Genomic DNA, 19,955 nt, shown 5'->3' on the forward strand with positions numbered 1-19,955 from the left:
GAGTGACAAATAAGGACCAACTGAGAAATTCTGGGCTGATGTCAATGTTTGAAATAAGCTTAGCCAATATCCAACGCCAAGGTCTATTTTCTCCATCTATCTTTTTTGTTTTTGTTATAAATTTGAAACTTAAAGAAACTTATCATAAAGAAATAATTCTTTCACAGCCGACAACTCATGGTTAAAAACTGGCCAATCAGCTTCAGATATAAATGATTCTCTGGTGATCATATTAACCTATGTCACATCTCCCAGGCACTAATTGGAATCACTCCAGGTGGGAACTGATTTGGATAATCTCTCCAAACGTGCTTTCTCATGATGCTAACTCTGTAAAGTCAGTAATCTGGCAATGTAGCATTTCCTCTTTCCTCATCTTCATGACTGCCAATCAGTTAACTGGTTCTGAGGTCTTCTCTTTTCTTTCTCTTTTGCCTTACTCTTCTTTAAGGTTTATTAGCTCCAATACTGACATTGAAAAAATCCTACCGCCAACTCATGTTTTGAATTTGTAATTACAACGTAATGAATAGGATTTGGGGAAAAAAATGGAATGAGGAAATCAGACTTTTAGAAATCTAAATAGCAGCGGGTGCATGCTAATATTACTAGTAGGCTGTTGTGTTTTACAGCTATGGAAACAAACTTACTTGCATGACTGTGGTTATTTAAGATTTTTCCATCTATTGTGTCAAATCTAAAAATGTTATGTTATACAACCTGGATATCCAGATATCAGGAAGTAATGTCAAGAATTATTTTTAAACTGGAATTTTTAAGTGCTCTGTTTACTGCTGATGGATTAAACAGAAATATCCATAACACTATCGGATCATGTAATAATTTTCAACCATTTTAACAGTCTCTAAAATTTAATGATGGTGGATCATTACATCATCCAGATGTAGTTCTCCTCATTATTTCCTTCCATTGGTTGAATTACTTTGTCTGTCCTCAAAACTTCCATTCTGGCTGTGGAAAAATCACTCTGCATGAATAAATACTAATATATACCAAAGCATCGGAATCACAAGAAGGAAAACATTAAAATTTCCTTAAGTTGCAGCAGATGAGCCTCAATCAAGATATAATGTTTCCATGTTTGCCCCATAGTTACAGTTAGGATATAGATGCTGTTTAATTTTGTTCATATTTCTTATTAATCGCCCCTGTGAGCGTGTTTTTATCATAGCTGGTGGAATGACAAAGAGTCGAGCAGCATCAGTGGAATTGTGACCTGCATTAGCTCGGCCAATTATGAGCCTTCACGGGATACTTATTGTTGCTGTGCGAGGCTGATGGTGGAGCTGAAAGAAGAGTCAGCAGATCCGAGTGCCAGTCACTGAAATCAAAGGGAAATTTACGACGCGCACGATAAGCTGTATGGATACTCGGAAAATGCACACGTGACACCTCGGAGTTCAGTTTACTGGTGGTGGGAAATCTAAAATACTACTTTCCAGCAAATGAAGTGCTGTATAAATACACAACTTGAGACATGCGCACACATACACACTCCTGACTGAGCAGTGAATGAATATCCTGTTTCCCATAATGCAGTGGTGACTGAGTGCAGATAAGATTACCAACTGCTTCAAAAAGACACACGCGTACAAGAGCCCGCGTGCACGCGCTCATACGCTTGTACTGTAAAGTGACAGAGCAACTGCTTTGCTGTGTTAAATATCAGATGCAAATGAAAAGAGAAAATCTATCATGACTCTAATGTGGCCTGATAGGAGGGGGCGCACTCTTCTCTGAGGAGTGGAGCGGTGTGAGGAGGGTGATGTATGGAGGAGCTGGATGAGAGGTGAAAAGCGTAGCGAGACGGACGGAGGGAGGGGTGGATTGCTGGGAGGGAAGAGAGGAGGTAAGGGAGGGGGGGCAGGCAGTCCTGCCAGACTCCTGAGAGCCCAGGGCAAAAGTGGAATAAATGTTGATTAGTGTTGATTTTGTCCAACGAGCACCCGGCAACTGACAGTGGGACTAAGCTGCAGCGAAAGGGAACCATTAATCTTGGTCTGGTTTAAGTAGTGTATATTAATTTGTGTCATTTCCACTACGTGGAGAGAGGCCTCTCTCTCCCTCTCTCCTTCCTTTCTCCCTCCCTCCAGTGTTTGAAAGCTGTGGCAGTCGAGCCTCCTTCGTGGCGAACATACAGTGGAAGCCTGGAGGTGGCGTCTGCAAGTAGCAGCAGGGGAGAGTGGAGGAAATGAGATTCCAAACACTACATTATGGAAAATGAACTCCTGGGGGGTTGGTATGGCAACCACATTCGAATGTGCCATTGCATGTTCAATTTAACGTGCATAACAAATTTGTAGACTTGATTAAATTCGTAACATATTAAGGAGGCCAGTATAAAAAAAGGCAGAGCAAACCTGCAGGGACTGAGATTGCAAAGAGAGCCTTGATCGAGGTAAATGGCAGAACAGTGATATTTAGGCGCAGGAGTCGACATTCAGGTAAAAGATTGAGGCCCGCGCTCTTTTACAAGTCTGCTTGGATCTCGCCTTCAGTCTGTAATCTCCACACTGGCAGAGCTGCTGGGAGCTAAATGTAATTTTTTCTACAAACTGCATTCCAGTAGCCTTCAGCAGAGAGGAAGAAAATCATTCATCAGTTCAGGAAATTCAAAAATATAAAAACGATGTAGAGCTGCTGCTTCCTTTTCACAAGGATGAGAAGAGAAATGTGTCCTGGAAAAAAATAGATCACTTTCCTTGTACGTGTGATGTCAGTGTTAATTACCAAATCGCAGCACACTAAGATTCCTATAATTAAGCTCCTTAATATGATTAACATGTATCAATTAGGCGACTGACAATTTGCATAATGTATAATGTAACCACATTGTTCTATACTGTAATGGTATTAGCTCGCCATTTACAATGCTGTCACTCGCTGATGATTCTGTGATTACGATTCTGCATCAAATGCAGCACCGAAAAAAAAAGTCTGCCTTATGTTGGTTAATCAAAACACATTTTCCCCAGTCGTCGACATCCTCAGAGCAGAATTAGACTTCAGCTCTTCCTCTCTCTCAGTGGATGATTAAGCAGAGCGATTGGGGAAACAGCTGTGGCGGCGAGCTTGGCATTTCTCTCCTGCTGGATGCTGCTGTATCAGCACGGGGGAGGAAGGATAAGAGGGAGACAAAGGCTGCACGTATCTGCGTCCACCGGGAGACGATCACGAGAGGGGAGGCACGGCCCCGTGACATCCACCTCGACATGTAATACAGTACGCAGAAGGTAATGTGTACTGTTACTACCTGCTGCTTTGCACTTGCAGTGACTCCCAACAAGCCCTACAAATGCTTAATTGCTGCTGTAATGTGGCTATTTCATATATCAAGTCCATGTGTACTAGTTTAGTAACCTGAAAATAGAGCCTTTAGTTGTGCATTGCCACATTAGCATCTATCAGACAACTCCTTCTTTTTTTTAACAACCTTCTAGCATGTAATAGACCAAACCGTCAGTTTATCAGTCAGGTACATATTCATGAAAACAATTTATAAACAATTTAATTGTGATTGATCTGTCAATTGCTTCATTTAGTGGACTGAAATGTGACCACAATTTTCCAGATTTTTTCAAGATGATGTGTTCAAATCTCTCTTTTGCGGAAAACTGCAAAGACTCGTCAATTATTTGATTAATCGGACGATGGAAATGAATAGAAAACTGTTTAAAGTAATTGTTTGAGCATAAAAAAACAATAAATCGACAACTCTGTGTGCTCGCATGGGAGAATTTGCTCCTTTTCTTGTTCTTAAATGACAGTAAATTGAATACTTTTTGACTGATCCGATGAAACTGCATTAAGTCACTGATTTCTAATAAGTCACAAAGCTAACCAATTCATTAATAAAAACAGTCAATTACAAAAGCCATTTAGTGGCAAAAAAGCAAAAGATATTCCATTTATAAATGGATCCTCACGTCGGACATACTTGTATTGTTGCTTTAAAGGTGATTGATCACATATCAATACCAGCGGTGATAGATTTTCTGTCAGCCATCTTACCAATTTTTAAGTATTGACCAGCGGTTTCAGCACTGCACCAGCTGTATCACGTTTTAAAGGTTACATCATACCTGATCACCTCGAAGGCTGCTTCAAAGCGTTTCGCCAGTGACGTGCAGAGCTGAGCCGAGTTCAGCCTCTGTAATACAAATAGGCAGATGCCAAGCATCTGAATGGTCTGACAAGTCAATGTAGTGTAGGCTTCCACGCACCTTCCATAATCAGACCTCTGGCTCATTTCATCCTGTCAAACACTGCTCGGCTGCCCTCTATAAAACACCCTATTTTCACCCTTCAAAAAATAACATTACATCACTCGGCTAGTCATTTTTATAAATGGAGGATCCCCTAGGCTTGAAACCTTACACTACACAAACATGGGCCACGAGAAAGCTGGCCTTTTGTTGAGGTTGAGAGGAAAAAAATTAAACAGCGAGTCAGTGCAGCGCATTTACTGAGCAGCTCAGTCAAGGAGTGGTTTTGTTTGACACTGCCAGAGATTTACGATGTTGATGAAGTGTTTACAGAGGTCAAGGCGGCTCATTTTCCAAATCAGTTTGTCAAGCCTTTGCTTATCTAAAGAGGCATTTTCATCAATCATAAAAAAGTAAAGGAGAAGCCCAAGAAAAAAACAGCGCACCTTAAAAATACCTGTGATAAAGATACATTAATAGACAAATAAATAGCTCACTTGATATATTCACCTTTGACAGCCTGTTAATTTAAAGAAATCGGTTAGTGAGAGGTAAAGATTATATCGTCCAATGGCAGTGGAGTCCAACTGTTACGACATATTTTTGGAAAGTATCTATGTGAAACTACCAGAGCTCAGCGACACAGCTAGGATGAGCACTAACACAGAGAAGCTGTGCTGCTTTTACCTTTGCTCCACATTTTAGATAAATACAGTCATATAATTAATATGCTCTATATATTTTATGCTTCGTCTCCTCTTATTAATGTATGATGCTGCACACGCGCGCGCACACACACACACAGCATCAGGAAAACAGCATTCCTTTGAAGTAAAATAGACAGCCCAAATATGCCCGGAATGAATCTGGGTAAAGTCAGAGCCGCTGTCTGTCAAAAAAGGAAGAAAAAAAAAACTAAAAACACTGGTTTAAATAAAGTGTTCCTTCCTCCTCTTTTTCCTCCCTGGTGTCGGTGTTCTATTGTGCTTGTTTATACTGCACAATATTTCTGTTGGCCATCGCTCACTTCTTCCCAGTAAAAATACACAGAGCAGGTCACAAGTTCAGGCCCTAGATCAGCACTGGCATTGTGTCCTGCAGGTGCTGTCAGCGGCTCCAGGGATGGAAAATATACACAAGCAAACAGCAGCTCTGTGGATACACACTGTCTCTGCACTCTGATGGTTACTGAGGACAAAGTTACAGCGGCACACTTGCAGCTCCGAGCAGTTGCTAAAGCTGCGCGCTGAAATATTTAAAAGTGGCTCATACTGATTTAGTAGTAATTTCAATATTGAAATATGAAGAACATCTAAGCAAAAAGGTGTGCCAAATAAATGTAGTAAAAAGAACCAAATTTACACTTTACAGTAAACATTGAAGCACTTTTTTAACATAAAAGCCAATTCAGCTACTTTGTTTTGCCAGTATAGCCTCAGATTTGTGTAAATGTACATTAAAAAATTTCTTAACTTAAATTACATTACAATAAAAAAGATATTAAACACTCAGTAATTCCACTATTTTAATTAGATTTCAAAAGAAGGGAAAACCACTAGATGGAGCAACAAGCTACGACTTTTTCACAAGACAGCAGAGAAGCCTTTTACAGCTGAAATTCAAAAACTGACCCAGGAAATATTCATTCATAATATCGCTCATCGTGTACAAATGCCCACTGCTGGTCTCATCAAGAAAGGCAAATATTATTGAAAGGATTAAGTCAAAAGAGCGGGCACAACCTTTGTATAATGGCGCCTAATCTGTCAGTGACTTGATGTGTTACATGGAAGGAAATGTTTTTCACACTCTGTACTTTATTTACACTAAACTTGACTGCACAGCTGAGGTGTGAGAAAGGAGAAATACACAGTTACTCTTTGCTGTAGTAATCTCTGAGTTTTATTTCTACTGTGGAAAGAAATGAAGACATTTAAAGTGTATCCGAATTAGTAGAAACTGCATAAATTGCTGTAAATGTTTCTTTCTAAACTAGAACAAAGCTGACTGGATAAAATGAAAAAACTACAATAACATGACAGGCACCAGATCTCCAGCACACAGCTCCTTATGCTGCACCTTGTATTTATAGGTTACCAGCTGAAAGCGAAAACAAAAGGGAGTGCAGGCAGGAAGGGGTCCAAGTTACTTTGTACTCTCAGAAGAGCCGAACTTTAGATGAACTCCGAGAAGCGCCAGGGAGTAAAACACTATGCATAACTGTGTCACTCCCCTTCGATAAAACCTACCAAGACAACAAAACTGAGAGCGAGCCAGCAGGCTTCAAAAGGCCCCCCTGCTCTCTCCTGAGGCAGTGGCCGATTCAAGATAAACTGCCACGCTTGTGGGGAGGGGGTGAGCAGCGAGGTGATCTTCAATGAAAGCCTCAATGAAAACATCCATGAAAGCACCAAGCGAGGGTGGGATCACACACACGAGAAACAACACAAACAGCACCAATCACCGCTACCACAAAGGTCAAGTATAAGCAAGTGCAACTTTGGAGACAATGAAACAATATCTTCTTCCCCCCTTCCATTTGATTTCATGCACTAATGAGTGTGAAACACACAGAAACCCTGGCTCTTGCTGCCATGGTTTTGGCAACTCGGTATCTCAACGATGTAAGTTTGCAAGAGTCCTGAAGCACATCGGTGTAAAGACAAGGAAATAAAAGACGAGGTGCACGCTATCAAGCTGAAGTGCACTGAATTCTCTCTGTGGCAATTTCAAAAATGTCACAGGGAGAATGATTTGGAAACATGACTTACGCCTCCTATGTTACGTTATTTCTCTCCTAGCAATTATTCTGCTGACATGCTCTCTCACAACTGCTTTAATAGAGAGACACAATACATAATAGAAAGAGACGTATTCAGCAGACTTGACAGTTAACTCACAAGGGGAGACATCAACGTGCTTGTGACAATTTTTGCTCAATACTCTCTATTATTCCACAATAGCATCAAAAAAGAACCTCATTCATATTTTGACACAATAATTGATAAGGACTGTTGGAGGTAATTGTCCACAGTTCCTATTGTGAAACCGCTAAAACACGCAGACTTTAGCGCTACATGAGGAAACACATGTCTTACATGTCACTGAAATTTATATGGTGAATTGTGTTGTGACTGAATCGAGCCTTCCAACGTGAATTTGAGCCTCAATAGCAAATTAGACTCTGGTGATAAGGAGAGCAGGTACTGTGCCTCTGTGGGTTTTTCAGCTACTTAATAATACAGTGTGTGCACTTTTGAATTCCCTTCACCTGCGTAAGGATATTTGGAGGCAGCGACAGAGCAGTGGTACACACTCCTGCGAAATTAGTATGAACATACCTGTTTTTTCTTTGATTTCACACAAGACATTGAAAAGAGCTGGCTTCATTCTGTGACAGTTCAGAGCGTGTTTCCTGAAACAGAAAAGTGGCTTTATGAGCAAACCACAGCAAGGAAAAGCATAGATTTTATCCTGTGTTAAAGTACTGATCTGAAACTACCGATTAAACTTATTTAACAGTTAAACGCTACAGAGCAATTACAGGGTAAATTATTAACAGCTGTATGTGTACACATGTGCTATAAACCCACTGATAGTTACCTTTATGTACGCTCCAATATTTACACTAAGAAAATAAAATTATAGCATTATAGTTCCTCAATTAAAAAAAAACAAAACAAAAAACAAAAACAAAGACATTTTTAATGCATAACTTCACGTTCGCTGAATTTAAGGCGGAACACACAAGATGGATGAAATCCTGAATTATGTATCACAAGTAAGAAAGTTGCTCTGCATTTGCTGTGAACTGCACAACACTCCAGAGACAGCGCGGGCTGTTACTCGCTTATTCCATTTCATATTTAGAAATAAATGATGAGCTTTATCTGAGTGCACTAATAAAAGCAGCTTGACTGCGCTAAAGTAAAAGTGTTTTAAAAATACCCTCAGTGGGCGACACGTTGGCAATAAACGCCATATTCACACACTTTAATTTTCTGCTGAAGCGCGGCTGTCGAGTTATTTTAATTGGAGCAAAATCGGTTGTGTCGGCTTTTGCACAGAAACGCACCGCCTTTACATTTCTACTTTCATCTTCGCCGTAGCGCTTAGGAAATTTGGAAATGTCCGCGCATACATTTAGAATTTGTTTTTTTATTTTTAATTTCACCATCTTTTAATTTTAGTTTTTTTTTTTATCTACTTTGCCGCCGCCGTCTCTTGACAGCGTGTGTCCTTTACCTGGCTTGGGCTTCATCCAGACTTTGATCCGTGATGGTCATAATTTGCTGTAAAATGTCTCCAATGTCCTGCTTTCTTCCGTCACCGTCCGTTCCTCCGGTGCCTTCCTGCATATGCTGCGGCAGGCCGGGGTGCCCTGCCATGCCTACCCCCGTGTGAGAGTGCATCAACCTCGGCTGCTCGTCCATCTCTTCTTCTTCTTCTTCTTCCCTTTTATCTAATTCTCTGTGGTACTCTCGCTGCTGAAATCCTGCAAAAATACATAAAAGAAAAAAAAAGGAGGGAGGGAGGTAAAAAAAAAATTAAAAAAAAAAATCCCGATAACTGCGCCGCACACCCGGGTTTTTCCTCGCTGGAACGGTCAGTGGCGCTCAGGGAAAAAGGGGGTTTCGGAGAGGAAAGCGGAGAAACGAGCCCTCCTGCTCTCTGGCTGTCTCTCTCTCCCTCTCTCAGCTGGTCGGGGTTGAATGTGAAATCTGATCTGAACTGCTGCTGCCTTCACTGGAGTAGGGTATGCGTAAAAGAGGCAGGCAGCTGCTTTCTACTACTAAACATGCACGTTTTCTTGTAATGTCGCGCAGAGATCCAAACCCCCCTCTCCCTGCTAAATTACCCCCCAAAAAGTGGCTGTGAGAAACACGAAGTGTAGGTTTATTTCACTCACTCCATCCCCTTGCTTTTGTCATGTAAGCTATAGTAGAAGCTGGGCAGGCAGCAACATAGCAAAGAGCATGAGAGTCAGACTCCGCCTACGCGACATGATTGGGAATATACTGTAAGACCATTTAGCCCCACCTTGAGGTGCCTCTCGTGAAACGTCTATCATTGGACTGTAAGAGTGGGATTCAGTGGAGAAGCTGGGAGATGTGGTTGCTGCCTTACAACCAGGGAGACTCTAAGGACCCGCAGTGATGGATAGAGCCTGAACTCCAAATAAATAATAAGAGGTCTGCTTTAGCCTCTCCTTCTGACCTCAACAAGAGCCCCAGCTGGCCCCGTGGAGACCATTTCATCTCCATGCTGTGCCAAGATAAGGGGCACCAATCAAAACTATTGGCCAGCCTTCTCATTTGTTATAAATATTAGATAGATAATGTGCATAAAGATTTACGACTAGAAAAATCCATCTACTGATGAGACACATTATGAAAAACACCTTTCTGATGTCATTAATATTTCATTTTGATATCAGAAACTGACTCCACAGTCAGACATGCTTGTTTTGTTGCAGTAGGCACAGCGACTTTGTTCATTCATTTTCAGGTATGTTGCAGGGCTCCGCTTGGCTGACTTTGGCAGGGTCCTCCTAATGTAAGGCGGTGACCCATGTTGCGCAGCCAAGCAGCAAGGCCTGAGTGTGTCTGGCCAGGCTGAAAAGTGCCCTTCAGGCCCAGTGCTGCCTCACTGCTGCTGCTTCCCTCCACCACTGAGAGTCTTTCAGAGGGAAGAGAGAAGAAGGAGGCAGAGGAGGAGGGGCAAAAAGAGCTCCAGAGTGGAACTAAAGTAAGGACAGTGCTGTGCAAATCACTGGCCTGGATGTATACATGTGTGACACACATAAAATGGAGCGTATTTTAATACATAAGAGTGCCTTGGTGTTTTATTACAAGCAGAGTTAAAAGACAGCTACCTGCAAACTCATCTCCACTCTGAATTCAATTCAGCATGAAACATTTCTGCAAATCTTTGTAAACAATGTGCACTTGAGCCAGTGCATTAGTGGACCGACCAACACATTTCATAAAAAAAAACCCCTGAAGCCTGCATGAATACATTGCATTATCATCAGTATGTTAAAGGTAGTGTTTTCTCAAAATTTAAAAATAAAAAAATTGCATTCAATGTCAATCACCAAACTGCATTGAGGTCATTCAAATGCATTCTAAATAGATTTTTCATAAAACATTTGCAAAATAAACCCCTTACTGACCATTTAGGAAAGCATGTGCATCTTTGGTCTTCAGCGGTCTTTTTCAGCCCTTTGACAGCTTTGACAGCTATATGTATATTATAAATACACATGAATAGCTGCCATCAGCCATTAGTTCTGAAGAGGTGGTTTTTGCATTTTGGCTGGTCATCTCAGTTTTTTGGAGCCAGAAATGAACATATTTGAATGAGAAAAGCTATTTTTATTTTTTTTACTTTTCCCCAAAATCTATTTTTTAAAAAGGATTTTCTCCTGAAAGTTATATATATGTCTTCCACTATCTTTGCTGTGCCGGCTGCAGCCATGTGTGTATGCTTAACTTTCAGTCAAAGTAGCCACAACCCTAATAATTCATAATGTAAAAGGACAGTTCACCCTCCAGTGGAGTTTATATAATATTCCTCAGGTTCGTAGTGCTGTGTATATATCTACACTGTTTGATTCGACCTGGCCAGTTTTGGATATATCTGCTGCCTCTACTTCATATAATGGAATTATAGTTCTAACAAATAAAAACCTAAAAAACAATGTCTCTCCAAAAGTCATGATGTGTGCTGAAAAAAAAAATGTGTACATTGTGTAGTCAGTAATACACATATTTATTTACACTCCATATCTAAGCATTTTGAAATAAGGATGCATATTATTGACTTGTTTATTATTTATTTATTTTTTGGAGCCAGCCGTAAGTGGCTATTTGAGGAACAGCAGTTTTTGGCATCACATGTTGGTTTCAATTTTCAGCCCTGGCGTTTGCTGCGCGTACATGCACAGCTTGTACAGCTGTGTGTGTGTGCATGAGAACAAACAAAACTGGAATTTATGTAAAAAATACACTGGCCCCATAGTGCTACTAGTAATCAAAAACTAAATTTGGCTCCTTTTAAATATTCACTACAAAATATCCACAAATCAGGACTGGAATTAAACGCACTCACACACAAACTATAGATAATCAGATAATACTTAAACTCAGATAGTCACAATTGATAGGACAGCTTGATTCAAAGTGCCTATTCAGAACACACCCATTTAACTGAACAACACAGTTTTAGCTCTGGCAGACAGCTGTGGACTTGTGTAGGAGACCATGGATAATAGAAAGAAGCTGAATGAGAAAATAGGTCTTCGGGGCATTTTAATGTTAATTTATTTTTGAAATGCCACCACATGTAAATGCATCATGCTGGAAATTTGAAAGCCTGATAAGTGATGGATGTAATAAAAGCATCTATTTTATTCATCTTATTAAGGCTGTTTCATCGTAAAACACTTCCTGAATGATATTAAACTATTTAAAAATCATCAGGCTGCAAATTTTTCTCCCTCTCAAATCAAAATATACAAAGTGGAATGCACCCATTGGAATTCCTTTGTACAACCATTAGCATATTTGAGCTTGAGGTGTAGTGGCAGTGACATCTCAGACTCTCTTCCAAAGCCTCAGGTGGAGCTGCAGTGCAATCCTGGAGCTAGGAGCTCTCCCTGTAGGAGCTCCCTTGAAGCACCAGCTATGTAAATTGGGAGCAGAATATGTATGATGGATAATAGTACGTGTGGTAAGTTTCCTTGCCATCTGCTCAGTAGTAGAATAATGAGAATACCTGAGGGGGTCTCTGTTACACCAACATCCATATGACTCCCCAACATCTGCTAAGTTATGTTAGCAGGGCATTTAGAAATCTAAATATATGCTGATACTTTCAGGCTACATGGCAAAGCAAACAAATCACAGAGCTGGCAGTGATCTTCTTCCATTTATTGCCAGGCTGACACACGATCAGCTACACACTAGTGATGAAACAGGAAATGCTAATAGATGTCCTGTAAAATGCTTAATTTTCAGCAGAGATGTAAGCAGTGCATTATGGAGTGCTGAGCCGAATAAATGAATTTTTCCATACCAGAGTGCCATCGACCCTAGTGGGATTCTGTGAGGCCATCACAGCTATTAAAAGTAACAAAGGCAGACTCTAACAGTGGTGGCAAATGTAACGTTCAGGTGTAGGACATGACAGCAGCTTCAGCTCTGACACCTCTGCTCTGCAGATCCTCAGGAGCACCAGCAAAGGACAAAACCAGACATAAAAACAGCTTAAATAATGTGATCTTAATAAACTAATAAATAAAAAAAAGAATGTATTTTTGTTTTTTGTATTTCCTTTTTTTAAAAAATAAAAATGAAAGCTGTACACCATCAAAACAGATCAAACCCATTTAGGACCATAGACTCCTTTGTCACCAAAACACTATCACAAGCTAGAGAAATGTCTTGACCATGGAACCTCAGTCCAATAGTTGGTTCATAAAGTATCCTCAGCCTTTGGATTTTGCACAGTTTATATAATAATGAATAGATTGCCTGTTAATCTAAATTCAGTAAATCAAAAAGAGATCGTGGGTCTTGTGCCATTTCTGTAAATCAACTAGAAATCAAAAACTGAAATTATTCATATACAAACATATCAATTCAGTCATTTAAAGCCCCTCTTAGAGCAATTACAGCAGCTTTTACGACAGTATTTTTGGTTAGAAATACTATCTTCAGATGTTCTGTGAGGTTTAACTCTGGATTATAGTTGGGTCACTCAAGAACAGCAGGAAAATTGACCCAAAGACATTTCCAAGCTGTCTTGGTCATAATTGCACTAAAATGTGTACCATCTGTGCAATCTCACACTGTCTGCACTGTTGAGCAGACTTTCTTCTTTCTTTTTCTGTCTTTCCAGTTATTAGTCTGTATTTATCCTGCACTCAGTATGACCAGTTTCCCTACCACCACTGACCAGTACCTTCATAGCATTATGCTACCACCAGCATGCTTCAATCTAGAGGCGACATGGCATTAGTTGGTGTCTGGTGTTATTTCTTAACAAAAGTTTTAGTTCAAGCCCACCTCAAAATCATTGTTCTAAAGCTCTTGGCATTCCCATAATATTCTTAGAAATTCCCAACAGGTTGTCATTTGTCTTTTACTTAGATTTGCTTTTGTCTGTTTGCACTATCTGGATGAGGAAGTGCTGCAGAGATGCACATCTTTCCAGCGGGTCCTATCGTCTCTGACTTTTTCAGCACTGAGTGACCTTTGGGTTCTTGCTCACCTCCATGATCAAAGACCTGCCTACTTGGTGGTTCAGACAACTGTGTCTAGAAAGAGCCCTGATGGTTCTAACTTCTTGCATTTCATAAGTACCGAGGTCACTGTGCTCAAAGCCCTGATCTATGCCTCACCACTCCTTCTACAGAAAGGTCTACAGAGAGTTCCTTATCAATGGCTTAGATTTTATTCTGACATGCAGGGTGAGTCATATGAGTTGTATACACACACAGGCTTAGCTTCCTAAACTAGAAGTCCACTTCAGAGTGTGCATCTTGTTTCCTTGTTTTTAGAGAAAGTGATTTGAAGCCACATTGAAATTTAACAGGTTCTTCTTTTGTCAATATTTCACCTCTCCACCATATTTCATGAAATTTGGTTGGGTAGTTCTAGCAGTAATCTTTCTGACATACAGTGAAATGACACTGTTTACATGTTGCCACTGGTGGCCAGTTCCATTCTACACATAATTCATTATCACAAGGATAATTAAAGGAAACGGGATGAACTTGATGACAATTTAGAGCATTAGTGTCCAATTGTTTTTTTTTAATTAGAAATTTTGAGAAATTTGAAATTTAGAGATTCATAAAAGCATGTGTTAATATTCTTACAGATTTGGAATTGCCTTTTTAAAAACTCAGACATTCAACAGGCCTCAGAAACCTCCACAGGAGAAGCACAGAGGGCGAATGGAGGACGAAGCAGGACAAGCAGCCAGAGGTGGGCTGGTTTCCATGGCACCTGAGAGAGAGACCTTTCTGCTCCAGGCCCTGGGTCACATCATGTGATGAGGTTGTGCAGATAAATCCTCCCTTTCATCCTGCACAGCTTTTAGGCTGTGTGGAGGCAGCTCTAATGGAACGGATTCAAACACATAACCCTCTCTCTGATTCTAACACACGTTGATTCGTACAACTGCAAGGCCACAAAAATGTAAAAAAGTTACTGCAGTTGGCTTTTCATCATTATTATCTGTTTTGTTTTATTCCTAATAAATGAAAGATTTGCCTCTGTGTAACACTTCTGAGTTACTATGGGTGCAAGTGTAATGGCATGTTAATTATACCCTGAGTGACCCGGCAAGTAGCACTAAATGCATTCACTTTATGAGAGAATATAAAGCGAGACTGTAAGATTGTCAAATGAACTTTTTCCAAACAATACCTCTGCATCTTAAGACACATTGATGTGGAGAGAATAAAAATTCTGTAGTCTTCTAAAGATGCAGATGATAAAATGGACAACAAAGTGTAAGGGCTGGGTAGCTTTAAAAAACAGCACGTTTTTAATTGTTGTTAACATTATTACTAGGGTAAGAACTGTGGTGGAGAGCTTAGTCTTTGGGTTTTGCGCAGACTCTGTTTCTTGTTGCTGAGTGAGAGTGAGCATTAGAGGAAGATCCATGGTATAAGCTGGTTTGAGCAGAGTGAACACCAGTGGAGTACATTCGGGAGGAGGTCTGAATGGATCAATACATCACAGAACAAAGGGGAACTGTGCTTCAGCAGGGGCCCCAGAACAAGACAGGCCCATTGCTCAACTACTGTCACTGTAGTGTATCACAGGCATCTCACATGCACCTTTTCAGAGCTCAAGCCTCTGGTTACAGACTGGGGATAAAGATAGATGTGAGAATGGGTGGATAAACAGCGGAAACCTGGGACACAACCAGCAGATTGACAGACAAACTACTCCATGACAAACAAACTCAAGTCAACACACTTTATTTACTTTTACAAATCTCCTTCCAATAAAGTTGGAAAATCAAATAAATTGTAAATATAAACCTAATTGGTTTCCTAAGATCAAAGACAACAAAGACATTTTCTTTTTCTTTTTAAAAATATGTGAATTCGATGCCAGCAGCATATTTTTTTTTCCTTTTTGTAAAGCTGTAACAGTGGAATTTTTTCCCACTCACTTGTGGATATAGGTATTATAAGATTCTTTGAAATGATATTTTATTATCGAGGTAGTAGGGTGGCTCAGTCATTAGCACTCTGTCTCCTCACAGTGAGTGGGTTCTGGGTGCAAATCCAGGGCCTTTCTGTTCTGAGTTTGCATGTTGCTTCTGTACTTGTGCTTGTTTCTCTGGGAGCCCTGGCTTCTCCCATGGTTGGACAAATATGTTAAGTTAATGCTTCCTTGTTCAAATAACTATAAAAAGTTAATGGTGAACTGGACTTTACGCCTAAGCAAAGCGTAAAGTGATTTACGAGCCAGCTGGACACGTTTGCAAAAGAAACTCTTAATATCATGAGTTACCCTTCCTGTTTAAATAAACACTCTTTTCCTAAATTCTAAAATTTGTGGTGAACTCCTCCCCAACCTAATTTCTGAAAGACTCTCTGTCAGGCTTTTTTAAAAAAAATACCCAATCATGTTAACTACCCGTTGCCTTATTAGCTGTGATATGTTCCACCATTTTTTTTTAGTATTCTGTCAGCATCTATTCTTAAATTTTCTCACTTTCAACATTTGATCTGTGAAGCTATTTTGAAGTTGAATACAGGTTTTAATATTTTTTTTAATTATCTAATTATTTCCTTTAGATTTTACAAAATGTTTCAGCTTTCTGTAAATAACAAAGTGTTTTAACAGTGGCTTGGTAGCAGTAACATACTCAGTGGCATGTTGCAACAAGGCAGTTACTTTTAGTGACAATTTAGTAACACTTTAACGGATTATAACTTTGGTATTTTGGGGATTTCCTTTCTTTAGTTTCATCTCAGGGCAGTGGAAACTATTCTGTATTTTGTTAGGTTGGAATCTCAGATATTGGACATTCTGACTCACAGACCCCAGACCTGCATCAAATCAAAAACCTCTACGGAGAATGTACCTGACCCGATTACACTGAACAGACTTTGTTCTGTTGGCTTTCTGCTTGATAAGCAGCAAAACTCTCTAACACAGACTAAAAAAAGATTACCATACTAAATAACTTTAAGTGTGGTAGTCTTGTAAGCCCTGTTGTAAGTGTGTCAGATAACTAACTTTAAGTATTATTTATTTTTATTATTTTAGTGTTATTGATCATCTTTCTTTGCAGTGTGACCCTCGCCTACAACTGGTTCCACACCTGAATATACTACCTGAAGCTTTCAGCAATCCCAACTTATATCCAATGTAAATGGAATAGTTGGGTTTTTTTGCTTATTTTTTAAATTGCACTTTGTAATTTTTCTTTTTGTACCTCTTTTCTTCTGCTTCTTTGTTTTAGATGAAATTTTATGTTTTGCCTTGACTTTTTTTGCCTTGACTTTAGTCTTGATTCTGCTTTGTTCTCCCGTGTGAGTCCCTTGTGTATGAAATGTTGTTTAAATAAAAAATACTAAAACTGCTATCCTGCAGCAACTATATCACTCTTTGTTGAGAAATTTCAGAATTTCTGTTTCAAATCAATGAAGTTCTGTTGGGATTGTAAATAGTTAATGTGATTTTCTGAGTTTGTCCTGTGTTATAATTGTTGAATAACTTTTATAGTTCTTCAGATCTTTGAACGCCTGTACAAAAGACACATACTAAGGCCTTTAAATGTGTGATATGTATAAATTGCACAGGTAAAAAAATATTTCAAATAAGAAATCACATGTTTCAGGTCACAGAAAAATAACTGAAATGAATTTCATTCATAAAATTTCCTCTTTTGGAGCAGGATATTAAGCTGTGCCTGATCGCTGTGTTTCCACCTGGCCAATCCTTAATGTGATAGATACAATGTCAGCCCATCACGTAAAGGTTACTGACAGTCTAGTTACCCTTCACACACCAGTAGCTGCATGCCCTTTCTCTCATTCATTTCAAGACAATTCTTTGTTTCTTTAAACCCGCTGTCATGTTTCTTACAATATTGTTTACCTTTTATGTCAGTTCAGGTCTGCCATGTTTTCATACAACCTTACAGTCTAACCACCGATATATTATAATAGGGAAAAGGGAAATTTGAACAGACTTATCCTTTCTTTTAAATCTAACCTGTTAACTTTTTTGCTGGTGGACTCCTGGAGACATGAATGAAGCTATAATCAAGCCCAAGATAAATTAAGAGAGGAGCGTTGACTCAGCGTTTTGTTGCCCCAGCGATCCATTGACCCTGAGGGGCGGCAGCGGGAAAATTGAGGAATGCTCGTTTTAATGCCTATCCAATATATACGGCATCTACCTCGAGATGGGGCTGTGCAATCAACCACTAATCCATTAGACAGAGATGTTTTTCAAAGATTGACGCGTTATTGTGCTGCTGTCTGCACTGGCTCACGTTCAAGGTTAACCTTTTAGAGACGCCTGATTGTTGCTAGAAGGTTAAACAACACATTAACATGCATTAAAATATTAAATTATGGCTCCATTTACTATATGAGAGAAAAACAACAACATAAAAAAGGCTTTTAAAATTATGAAGGCAATTGATAAAGTGGGTGGCGATCAGAGGCGTTCACTCTCGGGGTAAAACAGGGTTGTGGGAGTGAGATAGTTTTCAAATGGGCAGAGCGGGTGCATTTCTGGCAGAATGAGGGCTTCTTTTATTGCTGGGTTAATGAACTGATGGTGAGGTCAAGTATTGAAGCCTTTGCAATTAAGGTGACTTTTCCCAGAAGACCTGGCCAATACACCGGGTGAAAACAAATTGAAGCAGCCACCTCTCTGGCTGACATTTTAGTCGAATTTTTGCAGCAGCCCGCATCGCATTGGAGCCTCACAAATAGCAACAGTGTGCGGTGGTTACATATAATACATCTGTCTTCAGGCAAGAGTAAATCCACACTGCAGGAGACCAGACAGAAACCCTTGTGTTCCACAATATATTGACAGTGTGAGGACTTTGAATAAGCGAAGCCTCCTGTCTGCTTCAGTGAAATACAGCCTCTACCATGTTGTAGAGGATAACCAATTAACTAATCTAAATGTTACAGTAGAGCTACAGTGGCAACATGCTCTCCTTCCCTATCTCATCCATTTAAGTAATTGAAGGATCAGAGAGGCATTCCGGTTTTGAACATTATAAGGAAACAATTCCATCATGCATGTCTTCACCCCGGCATCTTGAGCTGTTTCTACTCAAATGTCTCTGACTGACATGCGTTTCCTCTTTAATGGTCCCCCAGCACACCAAGTTTAATTTACTTTGTGCAGTGCCAATAGTGGTCAGGTTTAAAATTCACGTATCTGCAGCGAGGTTTGGAGGAGAGAAAAAGGAAGGGATGGGGTTATAGTGCAAGTGGAGAAATGACCAAAACAGTGAAAAAGAAGAAGAAGCAGAGTGGAGGAGGGGGGACTGGAGAGAAAAGACAGAAAGACAGAGAAGGAATAAAGAGAGGAGACCCTGTCACTTGGAATCACCATCAGGGAGCAGGTGAAGAGAGATAAATGTCAAAGGACTCTCGGCGAAATAAAACAACAACTCGCCTGCACTCATCCAGGCAAGCGCAAGTCAGCCACAGTTCGTGAGTCCTGTGGCCTCTGGTCTAAACAGGCACACAGACATGCACCAGAGAGAAAAAAAATCCATATCCAAAGTCAAAAATAGAGGGTAAAAGGTTGGACTAATATGCACCTATTATATATAACAATTCAGTAGTTTAACCCTGATTAATGCTTGTAGACGTACTAGTTTTTCCTACTAGTTTATCTTTTTTAAAGTAAATCTCAAAAACAGTATTCACTGTTGTGATATGAGCAATTATACCTGGAAAGGGCACCTAAAAGTGCAGGAAAGGCTCCAAAATTTGGTCCCATGTGTGTGGAGAGTGTCACAGCTGTGGTGTGACAGGTCCTCCTGCAGGCCCTATTCTCACAAACACACTGACTCTGCTTTTATTAACACCCCCCACCACAATCTCTTACCCCCCCACCCCCCCCACCCCCCCAAAAAAAAAGAAAAGAAGAAAAAACAGAATGGAGCCAGGACTCTGGAGCCAAGTAGCTGTTGCTGGAATTTTTCTGGCCTAATTTGCATTAATAAAGAGGCTGTTCCTTGTCGGAATGTGTTTTATCCAGCTCAAAAAATCCCTGGGCGATCCCTCTCCGCAGAGCACTGGGAGAATCCGACTGTCAGAGCCGACAAGACAAATGAATCCTGGTGTCAGCGCAGAGTGGCTCCACGTTGACAGATTGAGAAGAACTGTCCCTCTGTCGACAGGCATGCTTCATTTTCAAATTAATAAATCTGAATAAAATATTTTACCCTTCATTATGAGTGCTGCCGCTGTGACAGCTTTGCTGAACAGGGCTGGGATGTGGCTGGGGGGGGGGGGGGGGGGGGGGGGGGGTGGCAGCGGTGGGAAGGGGGGAGTTGCTGCCAGTGAAAACAGCTTGCACCAAATCCACCTGGGTTTACGCTGTGTATTTATAATGTTTGCATGTGTGCGCGTGTTTATGATGTGTGGGTGTGTTTTCTGTTTGCGCTTTCTGTTCTTTTGTGCACATGGGCTTATGCTTTTTTCTTCCCATT

General features: G+C 40.2%; 1 protein-coding gene across 3 annotated transcripts in view; it reads right to left on the reverse strand.

Moving 5' to 3' along the window:
• Positions 1-9,181, reverse strand: part of pbx1b (pre-B-cell leukemia homeobox 1b) — a 64,326-nt gene extending 55,145 nt beyond the window's left edge. For 2 of the 3 annotated variants that reach the window (XM_063466060.1, XM_063466059.1), the window contains exons 1-2: positions 8,472-9,180; positions 7,568-7,641 (exon numbers count right to left, since the gene is read on the reverse strand). In XM_063466060.1, the coding sequence (XP_063322130.1) occupies positions 7,568-7,641; positions 8,472-8,659 (262 nt within the window). In that variant the 5' untranslated portion in view covers positions 8,660-9,180. Of the gene's footprint in view, positions 1-7,567; positions 7,642-8,471 lie in introns of all 3 variants that reach the window. The other variant, XM_063466061.2, reaches the window with a different exon arrangement.
• Positions 9,182-19,955: the final 10,774 nt, after the last annotated feature.

This window comes from Pelmatolapia mariae, linkage group LG23 (genome assembly GCF_036321145.2).
Source record: "Pelmatolapia mariae isolate MD_Pm_ZW linkage group LG23, Pm_UMD_F_2, whole genome shotgun sequence".
NCBI lineage: Eukaryota > Metazoa > Chordata > Actinopteri > Cichliformes > Cichlidae > Pelmatolapia > Pelmatolapia mariae.